Source organism: Bombus huntii, chromosome 8, assembly GCF_024542735.1.
Source record: "Bombus huntii isolate Logan2020A chromosome 8, iyBomHunt1.1, whole genome shotgun sequence".
In the NCBI taxonomy this organism is placed as follows: domain Eukaryota; kingdom Metazoa; phylum Arthropoda; class Insecta; order Hymenoptera; family Apidae; genus Bombus; species Bombus huntii.
Window position 1 is genome coordinate 4,180,942 of NC_066245.1, and position 12,226 is coordinate 4,193,167.

Below are 12,226 nucleotides of genomic sequence, written 5' to 3' on the forward strand. Positions count from 1 at the left end.
CCTCGTTCAATAAGTTAATAGCAAACGAGTAAGGTGTGTTCGCTTACCTGCTTGGAGATTTTCAACGGGGGCCTCGAGAGAGTTTGCGTTTCGATTCGCGTTGTCTACCTCGTCATTCCGCGCTGAAATCAGGAAACACGAGAAAATCAGTGCGGTATTTGCAAAAGAGTTTAAACGCGGCTCGCGTTATCGAGCGACACTCGAGCCGCAGACTGCGTTTCCACGGCTTTTCAAACTGCGATTGCGAACACTTCGGTATCGTTGGATGACGTTTCAATTAAGAGAAACTACCGAGCGACAGTAACGAAACGAAAAACTTAACGTACACAAACAGAGACCAGTGATAATGAATCGAGGTACATAATAGCTAGCAGCTAGTGGCCACAGCTGCACGGTTCACTCTAGTTGACCTGTCGTTTATTAAACATCAGATACACGGCGAGTCAAATAGGCGTACGACACGAGTCCAATGTGTGTCCACTGTGCGTTGAAGCTTATGCTGCTTACGCTGTGCGTGTACTAAGCAGAGAGAAAGAGAGAGAGAGAGAGAGAGAGAGAGAGAGAGACCCAGCAAGCTGTCTGTTTCCCTGAAGCAGCACCTACAGGATGAGATTTACCTCGAAGCATGCCTCTAGGTCTCGCACGAGATGGATCGACTATCGTAAACAGCGGCTCTGAAACTATGTAACGTCGTTTCAATATTTACGACAATTATCGCAGAAAATTTTTATGCGTATACCGTGCGTGTTATGTAAAACATTTTGAAATTTCAGTGGCACTATAACGAGACGCAATTGTCATGCTCGTGTTGGTAATATTTGAGACCAACCTAAACATATGCGTAGAGGTTTTTTCACTGAATATTTTCCTTGCACGCTTCAAAGATAGTGAGTGAAAAATATCGAAATCTCGTAGATTAATCAGCTGTTTATAACAATCCTTGAAATTAACGAGTTCTCTTTGCAACTATGTAATTACGTTAGAGTGCTTCAGCAGACATCAAATAACACGGAAATTAAAAAATTGAAAGCGCGTTTATCACGTGTGTCTCGTGTGATCCATAATTGCAATTTTTTTTCGCATAAATGTTAAAACGGTATTTCGCTGTTTCGAAGCTGTCGATTATGAATAGGTATCGTGATACCTCTCGTCTCGTGCGAGATCTCATATGGAGTCATGTCTCGAGATAAATCTCATCGTGTGGAGACCGTTTAACGTAGACCGTAGAGTCGAGTAGCAGCGTATTTCCGTATGCAGGACACCATTACACTCATTCAGCAATAAACGGAATACGCGGAAGATTATACGGGCTACGGGGACTCGACTGGACTCTTGTTCCCTGCGACCTTGATCGCTTAATGAACATTGCCCGTGCAGATCCGTATCTTGAGACGCGGCACGTCCACCGGCTCTCTACTTCCCTCCCACGACGCCAACAAACCTTTGAACTCGATCGCTATTAATTAATCTCAAAGATTGGCGGGTGCTCTCGTTTCGAAACAATTCGACACGAAGGTGAATTTAATCGCCGTAATCTTCCGCTGATATCGTAAATAGATTCGATAAATTACGATTCTGTTGCAAGATCGCAGCGAATGATCTCCGGAGTTTCTATGGATTTCGAGTCACGATTAACGAGGATGTCCGTTTCAAGGTTTCTCGACGAGAACCCTACGATGGAATGTGCCGAATGCGATGCAGAACGGTATCCTTCGCTTCCGAATCTTTCTCAACCGTCTACGATTTTCTTATTCGGTACGCTCTCTCATATTTGAGCTATCAGAATGGCAAAAAAGTCGGAATAATGGAACGTTAGATTACTGGTAAAGAAAAATAATTTTGTCATTATATATTTTTAACCAAAAACAATTTTCATAATAACGATTACGAGTAATCAAAATACTTAACAAATTAATATCTTTAACCAATGGTTTCTTTGAAAAGAATATTCGAATAACGGCGGTTGTAATAGAGAAAATTCTACCGTTTAAAACGAAATTCTTTTAAAAAGAAAAGCACGCTTCAGCGGATTTTAATTACGAAGCCAAGTAGCGGGAAGGAAGGAGTCGGAAGGCACAACTGGATACCTTCGTCCGTCCTTGAGACTTCGAACGAGAAACGGTTGATCGAATTATAGCGAGAGCGGTGTCGGATAGATGGCGAAGAATTTTCGCTAGTGCAGCGGATGGTGACGCGCGTTCTTCGACGGCGAGGAATATTTTTGCGGTGCCGGCAGATTTAAAGCGAGCGATATCGTCTGCTTTAAGAGTTCTTACGGTGAATCGTAAACTCACGATGGTGCCGCGATCCGAGCTTGGACGTTATGACGAATACGAACGCGTGGCTTAATCGAGCGTTAAAATTCCATGTCCGTTTCAATTTTACGGATAGTTTAGTCGAGGATGAGGAAGTAATCCGTGCGCATTTGCAAAAATTTCAATCGCGCCGTGCGACCGCAAGAGAATATTACGTTCTTTCATTCCTCTACCACTCCAAGGCCCTCTTGTACGCTTGAATTAATATTATTAGCGAAATTTTACTAGTCACAAGTTACAAGGTACTAGTACCAGCAAATACTCTTGTACGTGGTACATAGCTCGCGGAAGTATTCAAACATTCGTAGACACGTTCTATGAATACGTATATTACGTGCGTTATGTAAAACATTTTGAAATTTCGAAAGAACAGTTACCAGACTCGATTATCATGGTTATATCATAAAATACAGGAGCGTTACGTTTTACGGTACACTGTGGCGTGTATCGTGTGGCGACGATTAAGACGAGCATTTTTCAGACGACATTTTTCAATGGCGATCGAACGGGAAGAGGAGCTCGACGAAAGGCCCAGCGGGAAGTTGACATTAAGGGTTCCGACCGAGGGAACCGAACCAGCAAACAGGAAAAAGGGAACGAGAAAGAGAGGGAGAGAGAAAGAGAGCAAATCAGTCCGGGAGCGGTAAACAGGAAGAGGACAGGTTGGCTGGGAAATGCGAGTGAGCGAGAGAGAATCGGAAGGAAGGAGGGAGAGTTGGGAGAAGTGGAAAGAGAGAAAAGGGAGCAACGAAAAATAAGAAGAGTGGTTCTCCTCTCCGGTCTAAGAGTTGGGAGCGGGTGGCCTTGAGCAGGTCATCACCTCCGGCTTGCGATGCTGATGCTGCCCGCGCTGGACCATCTTAACTTCTTCTTCTTCTTCTTCTTCTTTCTCTGCTTTTTCCTCTTCTACTTACTTCTCTCGAACCCTCCTCTCCTCCTTTAACCACCTCTTCCTCGCCAATCTTCTTTGCCCTTCTCCTTCTGTCGCTTGCCGTTTCTCCCGCTTTGCTTATTTCTCTTTTTCCTCTTCTCCTTTCCTACCGTTCTCTGTCTTCCTTGCCCTTCCGCTTCATCCTCGACTCTCATTCCTTCCCCTCCCTTTCTCGCGCTCTTTCGTTCGCCATCCTCCTCCCTATTCACGTTCTTTACACTTTTCCACGAACCTCCGCTCCACGGAACAATCCGTCCGAGCTAACTTCGCGGAGGCCGAGCGGATTTACAAACGGACGACGTTCCTCGTCGCGATGTCGACGACGAGAATTCTCTTGCGGATTCGCATCGGAGATGCGCGTACAAACGATAGCTTTTTTCACGAACTTGAGAAATTTAATGAAAACCCAGTATAATCCTTCGATAGTAAGAGGACCATTGGGAATTTTAGAGAATTTTTGATTGGTCGATCGAAATCTTTTAGTGTTATCTTTGGTATCGAGTAATCTTACGATTCCTTTCTCCATCTTGCGACGTCGACTTTCATCATAGAAACCCACGTGGAGGGTAGATACAGTTTTAACGTCGTTTCTTCCCATTCCTCGAAGGTGTCACGACGTTCCGACCACATTTCCCCATCGCTGTCACGAACCACACGGTTGCCTGCGTTGAACCCCGCAAATTGTCGAGTGTAGCGAGAACTCTCTGTGTCGTGGCAGGGGAATCGCGCAAATTGAGTTTGACAAAGTGGATCATCGGGGTCGGCCTTTCAAAGACGTAATAACGCTGAACGCGTGGCTGTGTGGTCTGCAGCGCGTAAAAATTGGACGTCACTCGTACAGCTAGCATTCTGGTCGAACATCTGCTGTACCTCGCAATTTTGTTCATTTCAGGTTTGCCAAAGCACCACCTCGTCTTGTTCCTATACGAAACTCGATAATTTGCTTCGACCGATTGTCGGAACAAGATTTCGTGCCTGGCTGACTGAAACGGGAAGGAAAGGAATCACGCAAATGGAGTTTGACAAAGTGGATCGTCCGTACCGCCTCTGAAACGTAATGGTCGACGCGTGGCGATGTCAGTCTTTGCAGCTACGACGCCGGGACGAAATCGTTTCGGTAAAAATCGAATGCAACCAGATGGACCGGTCTCCGTGCATCGAGTTAAGTGAATGAGAAAGATAAACATAATAATTACGGCAAATTGCTGGCTGCCGCTGAAAAGCGCATCGTGGAGGACCGGCACGTTACAAGAGAGAGGAACTCGGGCGCCGCTAAGTATCAACGCCCCACTGTACGCCGCCCAGTGAAATCAAAGTAGCTTAAATCGGTGTATCACGAGACTCGTGAGGATCTCTTAAGCAGACTCACGTGTAGCCTTAAGGGATGGATTCTTACGACGGAAGGGAAGCTGCTGGAGAGAAGAATTTGGCGGATAAGATACACGAGGATGTAACTCGACTAAATTTTATTATTCTGCTAACTTTATTATCACGATAATAATTATTACGATTGCCTGCTTACCATACTCGGATAAGATTGCTTCGATTTATATGATATTAAAATTCTTCTATCTTATCGTATAATCGTCTATTTTTTTCTGCGATCTTGGTGCGTCAAAAACTTGTTTGATATCTGAAATTTCTTAGCGGAAGACAGTGGAAAGAAATTCGATGAGGCGAAGGAGCGGCTGACCGGAAGTACGTTACTCGCCGCGTGGGTCGATACTGTTGGAACATCGGTACAGTGCAAACAGCTTCGATAACAAACGTGCCCACTCCCACAAGCTTGTTTGCAGTTAAGAGCGGTGCGAGGGCTTACAGGGAGATACCTGTTACCCCGTCGCTTATTTCCCCTTGTTCCCAGAACTCCAGTCGAAATTCGCGACATAACTTTCCGGCTGGTTGAGCCTAAGTTAAACGCGCGTTAATGCAGACGTCGCGTGGGATTCTTTAATCGTAAACTCGTTTACGATAGGTTTGTGAACGGCAGAGTGGCAGAGGCGTGTGCTGGAGTTTGCGTTGGGTATTCTATTCTGGTAAAAGCGTGTATTACGAGCCGGCGTAATTCTCATGATGTAGTTCGTTGTACGGTGAAATCACCGGCCCGTAACACGGTCACGAAGCAACACGAGCGTTCTTGTAATTATTAACTCGTCATTAATTAGTATGAATTCAATTAAATGGCCAGAGCAACCGGCTATTACCTGGCCAATTACAGAATCGAATGATTGAAAGACACATCAACGATTAGATAATCCTTAAAGCGAGCCAGAGCCACGCGCGAGCCATCGCACAGGATCGGTTATATTGTTCCACGATAGAAATCAACCACGCGTTGCAATCATCGAAAGTAGATTGCAAGAAGTAATCTTAATTGCGATATGACGTAACCAGATAATTTTTTATGTTTCAGCCGTTTTCACGTTGCGTCGTACTAACTTTTCCAAGTTTGATGCTTTGAACTTTGATCTATCGATCGTACGATGATATGACACGTTCGATTTATTATTTGCGTCATGATCGATAGAAATTGAAACGTTCTTTCGCAGCTTTCACCCGAACTGAACTGACGTTCGTGGATCGGAACGTTTCAGTGATAGCCATTCCATGCTCAAACGAGGATCGTAGGCGAAAAAAATGGTAAATATTTATTTTTTCATTTATTCTAATTATTTAGATTTCTTTTGATTTTAACATCGGTTTATGATTAGTCAGGGAATTTTGACGAAAGAAATAATAGCAAATATGATGCAAGAGGAAGAAGCAGTACGATATTCGTAAATGTCATTATAATTGTTGATTATCTCAAAAGATAAACACATCGTATCATTTTAAATGATTTTTCTATTTTCACAGAAATTATTTACGGATCTAGAATTAATTGTAATATCGAATATTATGTTATTGAAAATGATATTTGAAATAACGTAACTTCGAATATGCTCGAGTCCATAATTCGCACGACCAATTGTAGAACTACTTCTCTGTGCAAAATAGCTACATAATGTGATTTATACTCTTGGCCCGTAATCTTCAAACGCAAAGCTTGGATACACGTGACGCGTGATTCGATCAGGGTTACGATTTCCGATCCCAGACGGACAATCGCTCAATTAAGCTCGTTTGTTGTTGTACGCTCCTAAACGTGTAACCAATATTGATTCAACGACGATAGACACGCTTTACAATAGACGGAATGGCACGTAGCATCAATCACGATAGAAATTATCGCGTTGCAGGTGTATCGTTAACGCTTCCGAAATCCACGGTCGAATCTATTCTCGCCCCGAGGTAATCGTGGAGAATTGCAGCGGTTTGAACGGGTGTGCGCGTGCACGCGATACACCCAGCCCCTATGACCCTGCTGAAATAATAAACGCTCTCATGATCGTTCGCGCGGCTAACAGAGTGTATCTCGCGAGTTACAGCGAGCAACGAGTAGTTGGCGCCTACCCGATAAACCGACCGACCGACCGACCGACCGACCAACCTCGCCTCCGATCAACACATCGCCGCGTGTCGTACGGAAATTTAATATGCTCGTACAAGACCATATACACATGCACTATGCCGGAGATGTATTCGATGAATGAACTAATTGTGCGTTCCACGTCGCGAATTCTACAGGATGATGCCACTTGCTGGTCAACTCAAAAGCAGTGCCGCCGAACTTGTTTTCGGTTTACGTATGTATAGGTACAGTAGTGTGCAGAAGTCTCGAGTCATGCATCGATATGTAGCGTGTTTATAGTAGCGGATAATATTTCTAATATTAGAAATAGCGTTTCTACAACGTTATGGTATTCTTTAGAAAGATATTCTTAGATATTTCCTTTATCGCGCCATTCGTTTGTATCATAGTTTGAATTAACTTGCAGAGGAAAATACCTCATCACGGATTTTAACGAGATTACGATGTTTTCTTGTTGATACGTGGAAACAAAATAAGCGGTTGGATCGGAATGATCTTGGGAAACATAAGATAAAGGAGAGAATATCTCCAAAAGAAGGAGAGATCAGTAATTTTTTACAACACATTGTACTTTGAATGTAAATTATTTATCAGGGTACGATGAAAATGTCGAGCTTGAAGACGAGCTTTCTTAATCGGTTGGGATGCTATATTATAGTTTCTCGTTATATTCGATATTGAATGAAGTACAAAGAAGTTATTGTCTGCAGTGGTTATAAATAACATTGCGATGATATTCGTGCAAGATGATAATATTGGAATAAAATTAGCATGCAGTAATATTTCATCCGTGATAACAATTGAGAGTTAAATGAGAAAAATCAGTGACGGAGATAGGGACTTTAACGAAGTTGTAATCAAGTGTGCGCCTGGCTTCTCGGGCAAACAGCAACGAAATGAGACGGTAAATAGTTTGAGGCAGGTGTACCCCATCTGCAGTGTCAGCTGCCAGCGGCCGAAGCCCTTGGCATGGTCTACCTTTGAAATTCGAAAAATATCCTGTGCATGAGCGAGCGAGCGGACGATCGAGTAAACGGGCGACAGCTGTTGCGATTTTCTGTGGGTGGCGAGTGAAAGTGCAGCTTCGAGGTCAGTGCGGGAGACAAATTGAATTTTTGTAACCACATCCTTTGGTAAATCCGCTTAAGAAAAATTTGAGCCGATTTTGCTGTCCAAAGACTCGTACGTCCATCCGTTCGAATTATTATTTTCTTTTATCTCGCTGAACGATTTGTGAATAGGATGCAAACACAAAGATCGATCGACTCGAGAATAACTCAGCGTGAATAACATCGAATGATGTGGAGAACTGTGAATGAATGTTTATGCTATTAATAGCAGGTGAGAAACGATTCGGAGATTGTACATGGAGATTTGGTATGCATGTGCATGGTGCCATGTGGAAATTTAGTTGCACGTAGCAGGAATGTGTGTTGTGTGAAAGATTCTTAACCCTTCGCGCATAGAATTTTAACGTTTCTATTCAATAAAAAATCAATTTCATGAGAACAAATTATCGATTGTTAAATTATCATCTACGATTGCTTTCTTAATTTTATAATCTACGCAATCAATGTGTTAATATTTCTGGAACAATCGTTTGAACGATTATGCACGATTGCTCGAAAAAGTGATCACGAAGAGGAATTCAGTTTTTGAACCGTACCGTGGACTGTAATTAAAAAATTGATCAATTTCCTTGTCGAATGAAATGTTTCATCAATTTGTTATCGAACAAATTAAGATAGTAGCCGATCGTTTGAGCTGTTATCATTATATCATTTTTACGTTTGATGTTTTATTACTTTCAAAACGGAACGTTCAAGTATAATGTTTACATAAATTGATTACGCGAGAATGTTGTTGAAAACGATAAAGTGTTGTTTATAATTTATTTCATTCGATTATTTACAACACTCGTACGATGCTGAAAAAATAATGTCAACACAATTGGGATTTCGGACGCAAGTGGTTGATCTTGTTGCCAAGAACACTTTGAATGTTTAAAAAAAATCACGAGCATACAGTTGAAGCTAGAAATCAAGCGCGTATCAATAACGATTATTTCGTATTTTTCTCAAATTTAAGAAATTTTCTATTAATAGAAAGGTACGACTCAGTCGAGAATGATCCAAAGAATGCAGTAGATTTAACAGTGCAATAAGAATCGAGAGAATTCTGTGTGAATCACCAAAGAATTTAGAATAATAATTAGAATTCAGAGGAACAGAGTCGGAAAGAATTGAATCATCCTGAGTAAGAATTATTATGGAATCAAATTGTCATTCTACTACTTCTATTTCATTGTTAAATATAGTTTGCACTGCCTTGTTTTATATTTAAGAGGTAAAATTCTGTCTACCTCATGCTACATTCCTACAATTTATAGTTGGAACAGTATTTGTAGCAATATAGCGGTCCCCTTTTTCGTTTCAAGGCGAGCTTTTTCGTCGATCTGGATGGAAGCACCCGGTCCAGGGGAGGAATCTTTTTTTACTCGCGATGCTGCACACTGCGCGCCTCTCTAATGTCCCACATCCTGCCGCTGAAAGCGTTCTCTCGTCATCAAATACAGAATCGTAATTTTTGAGTCTGCTAATTGCTCCGTATCCGGGTAACTTGAAAGCGGTTTTCTCCTTAACGGTGTTTTATTTAGTATGGTACTGCGATGACGCGATCAGTTCGTGACTCAGTTTCGAATTATTCGATAGTCAATGATTCATCCGATTATGCGAAACGCCAGACTTCGAGATGTTTTTTACGTTCTAATTCATTACTGGAAATTAACGACATCAGCAGCTGTTCGATCGTACTTTTTTGCCAGCTTCGAGGTCAAATTGTTTCGCGATCACGCAATTAATATAAGTAGCGTAGACCTGTCTCGTATATTTTATTGGCTTAGATGTTTGAAGAAATATTTTTTCAATTGATTGGTCGATCAATCAAAAGATGTTTGAAGAAATATTTCTCCCATACAAATAATAGCCTTTATTCGATCAGTCGGAACGAAACGAACCTCTGCGGCGAACTCTTGTCGTGTGTTATTAGCACCGGGATGTGAGTTACTAACGCAATTCGCGCCAAGTACTTCCAACGTACCAGTTGAATAAATACGAGGAAATCGAGGAGCCAAGGAAGTAAATATTTAAATACCTTTTCAGTCACGAATCGAGCGGTTCCCGTGGAACATTTGCTAACTGTGGTTGGTTGAAGAGTAACACGATCTCCTGGATCCAGTCGCTTTTAATATCTCTTGGGCTTGTTCACGATTTTCGGAGGACAGCACTAACTCCCGTCGAGGAATCAAACACTTTGTAAATCGACTGTTACGTACAAGACAAAGAAGTTTGTAGTCACGATTTAACTATGATTTCCGTCTTCGTGATTCATACGCAGTGTCAACTTCTCACAATAGTCGTTTATTCGTGTCAATATTTTCCGCTTATATACATCGAATAGAGTATAATCTGTTTACAGTTTCGAAGATCTTAGACTTGAAAAACTGATGAAGTTTCACTAGTATAGATATTTGTAACCCGACGGATTGTTCATTCGTTAATCTTTCTCGACTATCCACGGAAAATGATAAATTATTGAAAAACACAATAATCAACGAATACAAACAAGTAAGAAACAATAACAAAGAAAAGCACGGAAATAGGCGGACGTGGATGACGCGTTGGACGCGAAATTTGTTGAAAAATATTTTGACAAGTGTTTGACGTTCAAATTCGCAAGGCAAACCGGACGAAGGCCTTCGCAACGTTTTGACTCGGAGCGTCGAGAAGAGACTGGCGAACGCCTTTCTGCCTCTGCCTGGGACATCGCTGGGCATCCCTTTCCACCAATGACGAGGCTTCCTTACTGGTCTCACGGAGAGACTGTGAGTACCTTTACTCTTGATAGGTTACCTTCGAGTTAACTCGATAGGATCGTAAACGTGCGCATGCATATAAATCACTCTTTCGATCTTGGAAGTTGCAAGGATTTTTGGACGAATCTCGGTAACGGAGTCGGCCGAGATCTGCCGTCGAGAATCCAGGAAGTTTTACCAGAAGTGGTCTCGAACCGATTCTATTTCGGAACGGATCCCTTCTTGCCGTGTAAATCTGTTTCATTTATAATTCACTGTATAAATCTATTCTAAAACAGAAATACTTGTATTCCTACTTATTAAAAACATGCTAGAAAAATAAATACGTATCTTGTATAAAATAATTGTAACGTTCCTTTTCAACGTTGCTGTTCAAAATTAATTGTTTGTTTAATATATTTGTATTTGTATTGTTTAAATAGCATTTGCAATGCTTCCAACATAACTAAAAAAGTTTGGGCACAACTAAACAGTTATATTTAAACTATACTGTTAGTTGCTTTGTACGATCTTTTGTTTTATATGTGTAGCGTGGTTTTGTGGTTATAGGAAAAACTTCTAAAAAATTTATAATACAGTGATGGGTGTAAATATATCGCGGATTTTGTAATTGGAGTCGTTTCGGCACTTTGGTCGTAAGTGGGCTGCGAACTTTTACGGATTTACAGAAAATTTGAAAATGTAAACATGCACGGATTATAGGTAATACGTAAAATTGCAGTTTACTTATAACTTTTAGTACTATGTAGTTTATATTTGTATCTTCTTATATCGCTACTTGGCATTGACAGTGGCATACACTCAAAAAATGTAAATTCTAGAAGGAATGTTTTTAAAAATTTACAAAGAAATCTTCGTACGTCATTTCGAAGATATTATAAGGCTGACTTAACACAAGATATGCCGATATTCGCGAAAGCAGTACAACCTTCCACTTTTCGCGTCACAAAACAAAAACGAGCTAACAGTTGTTGTAAAACTAAGGCTTGGTTGACAGCGGCATAACTACCTTTGACGCAAAACTGCTGGAATTACAAGTATGCCGTTTTACATGATAAAAGTAAAAACATAATACAAGACTTTTATTCGATAACAGCAAATTTGACATTTTTTGAGTTGTGACACTGTCAATGCTAAGCATCAATACAGAAATTCCTTCATACATAAAAGAAATGGTCACCAAAGATATTCAAATTTGAACAACGATATTGGAGCGCATCGAGTGACCAATAAGACGTTAGGTCGCACGAGACGCATCGCAGATGCGCCGCGGATATCGATTCGCTGCGATATATCGATTGCGCGAAACAATTATTGCCAGTGCAGCTGGACGCGTGATACCTGGCACAGGTTAGAAGCGTATCGAATCGATTTAGAGAACGTGTTCCTTCTGCGTGTACCATGGAAAAAAGCGGCGACTCTTTTCTTCACGGTGCGTTATTGTCCACCAGCGAGTGCAAGATCGAACGTCGATAACTCATTTCGATGGCTGAACGAGTGCCGCCGCGCCGTGCACGCACAATGCCGCGGTTCGCGCAGTCGAAAAAAGGTAATTCAAGTTACACGATCCTTTCGACCTTGTATCTGCGTGTTCGTTCGTTGATCGCGCGTGACCCATGGCGTCTTCCTCTTCG

General features: G+C 41.6%; 1 protein-coding gene across 2 annotated transcripts in view; it reads right to left on the minus strand.

Annotated features, from left to right (window-relative positions):
- LOC126868180 (serine-rich adhesin for platelets) overlaps positions 1-12,226 on the minus strand; it is a 60,440-nt gene that overhangs the window by 20,409 nt on the left and 27,805 nt on the right. Inside the window, exon 6 of one of the 2 annotated variants that reach the window (XM_050623384.1) lies at positions 48-122. The exons of the other annotated variant lie outside the window; for it this stretch is intronic. Within the exon in view, the coding sequence (XP_050479341.1) occupies positions 48-122 (75 nt within the window). The remainder of the gene's footprint in view (positions 1-47; positions 123-12,226) is intronic. 2 annotated transcript variants of the gene reach the window in all.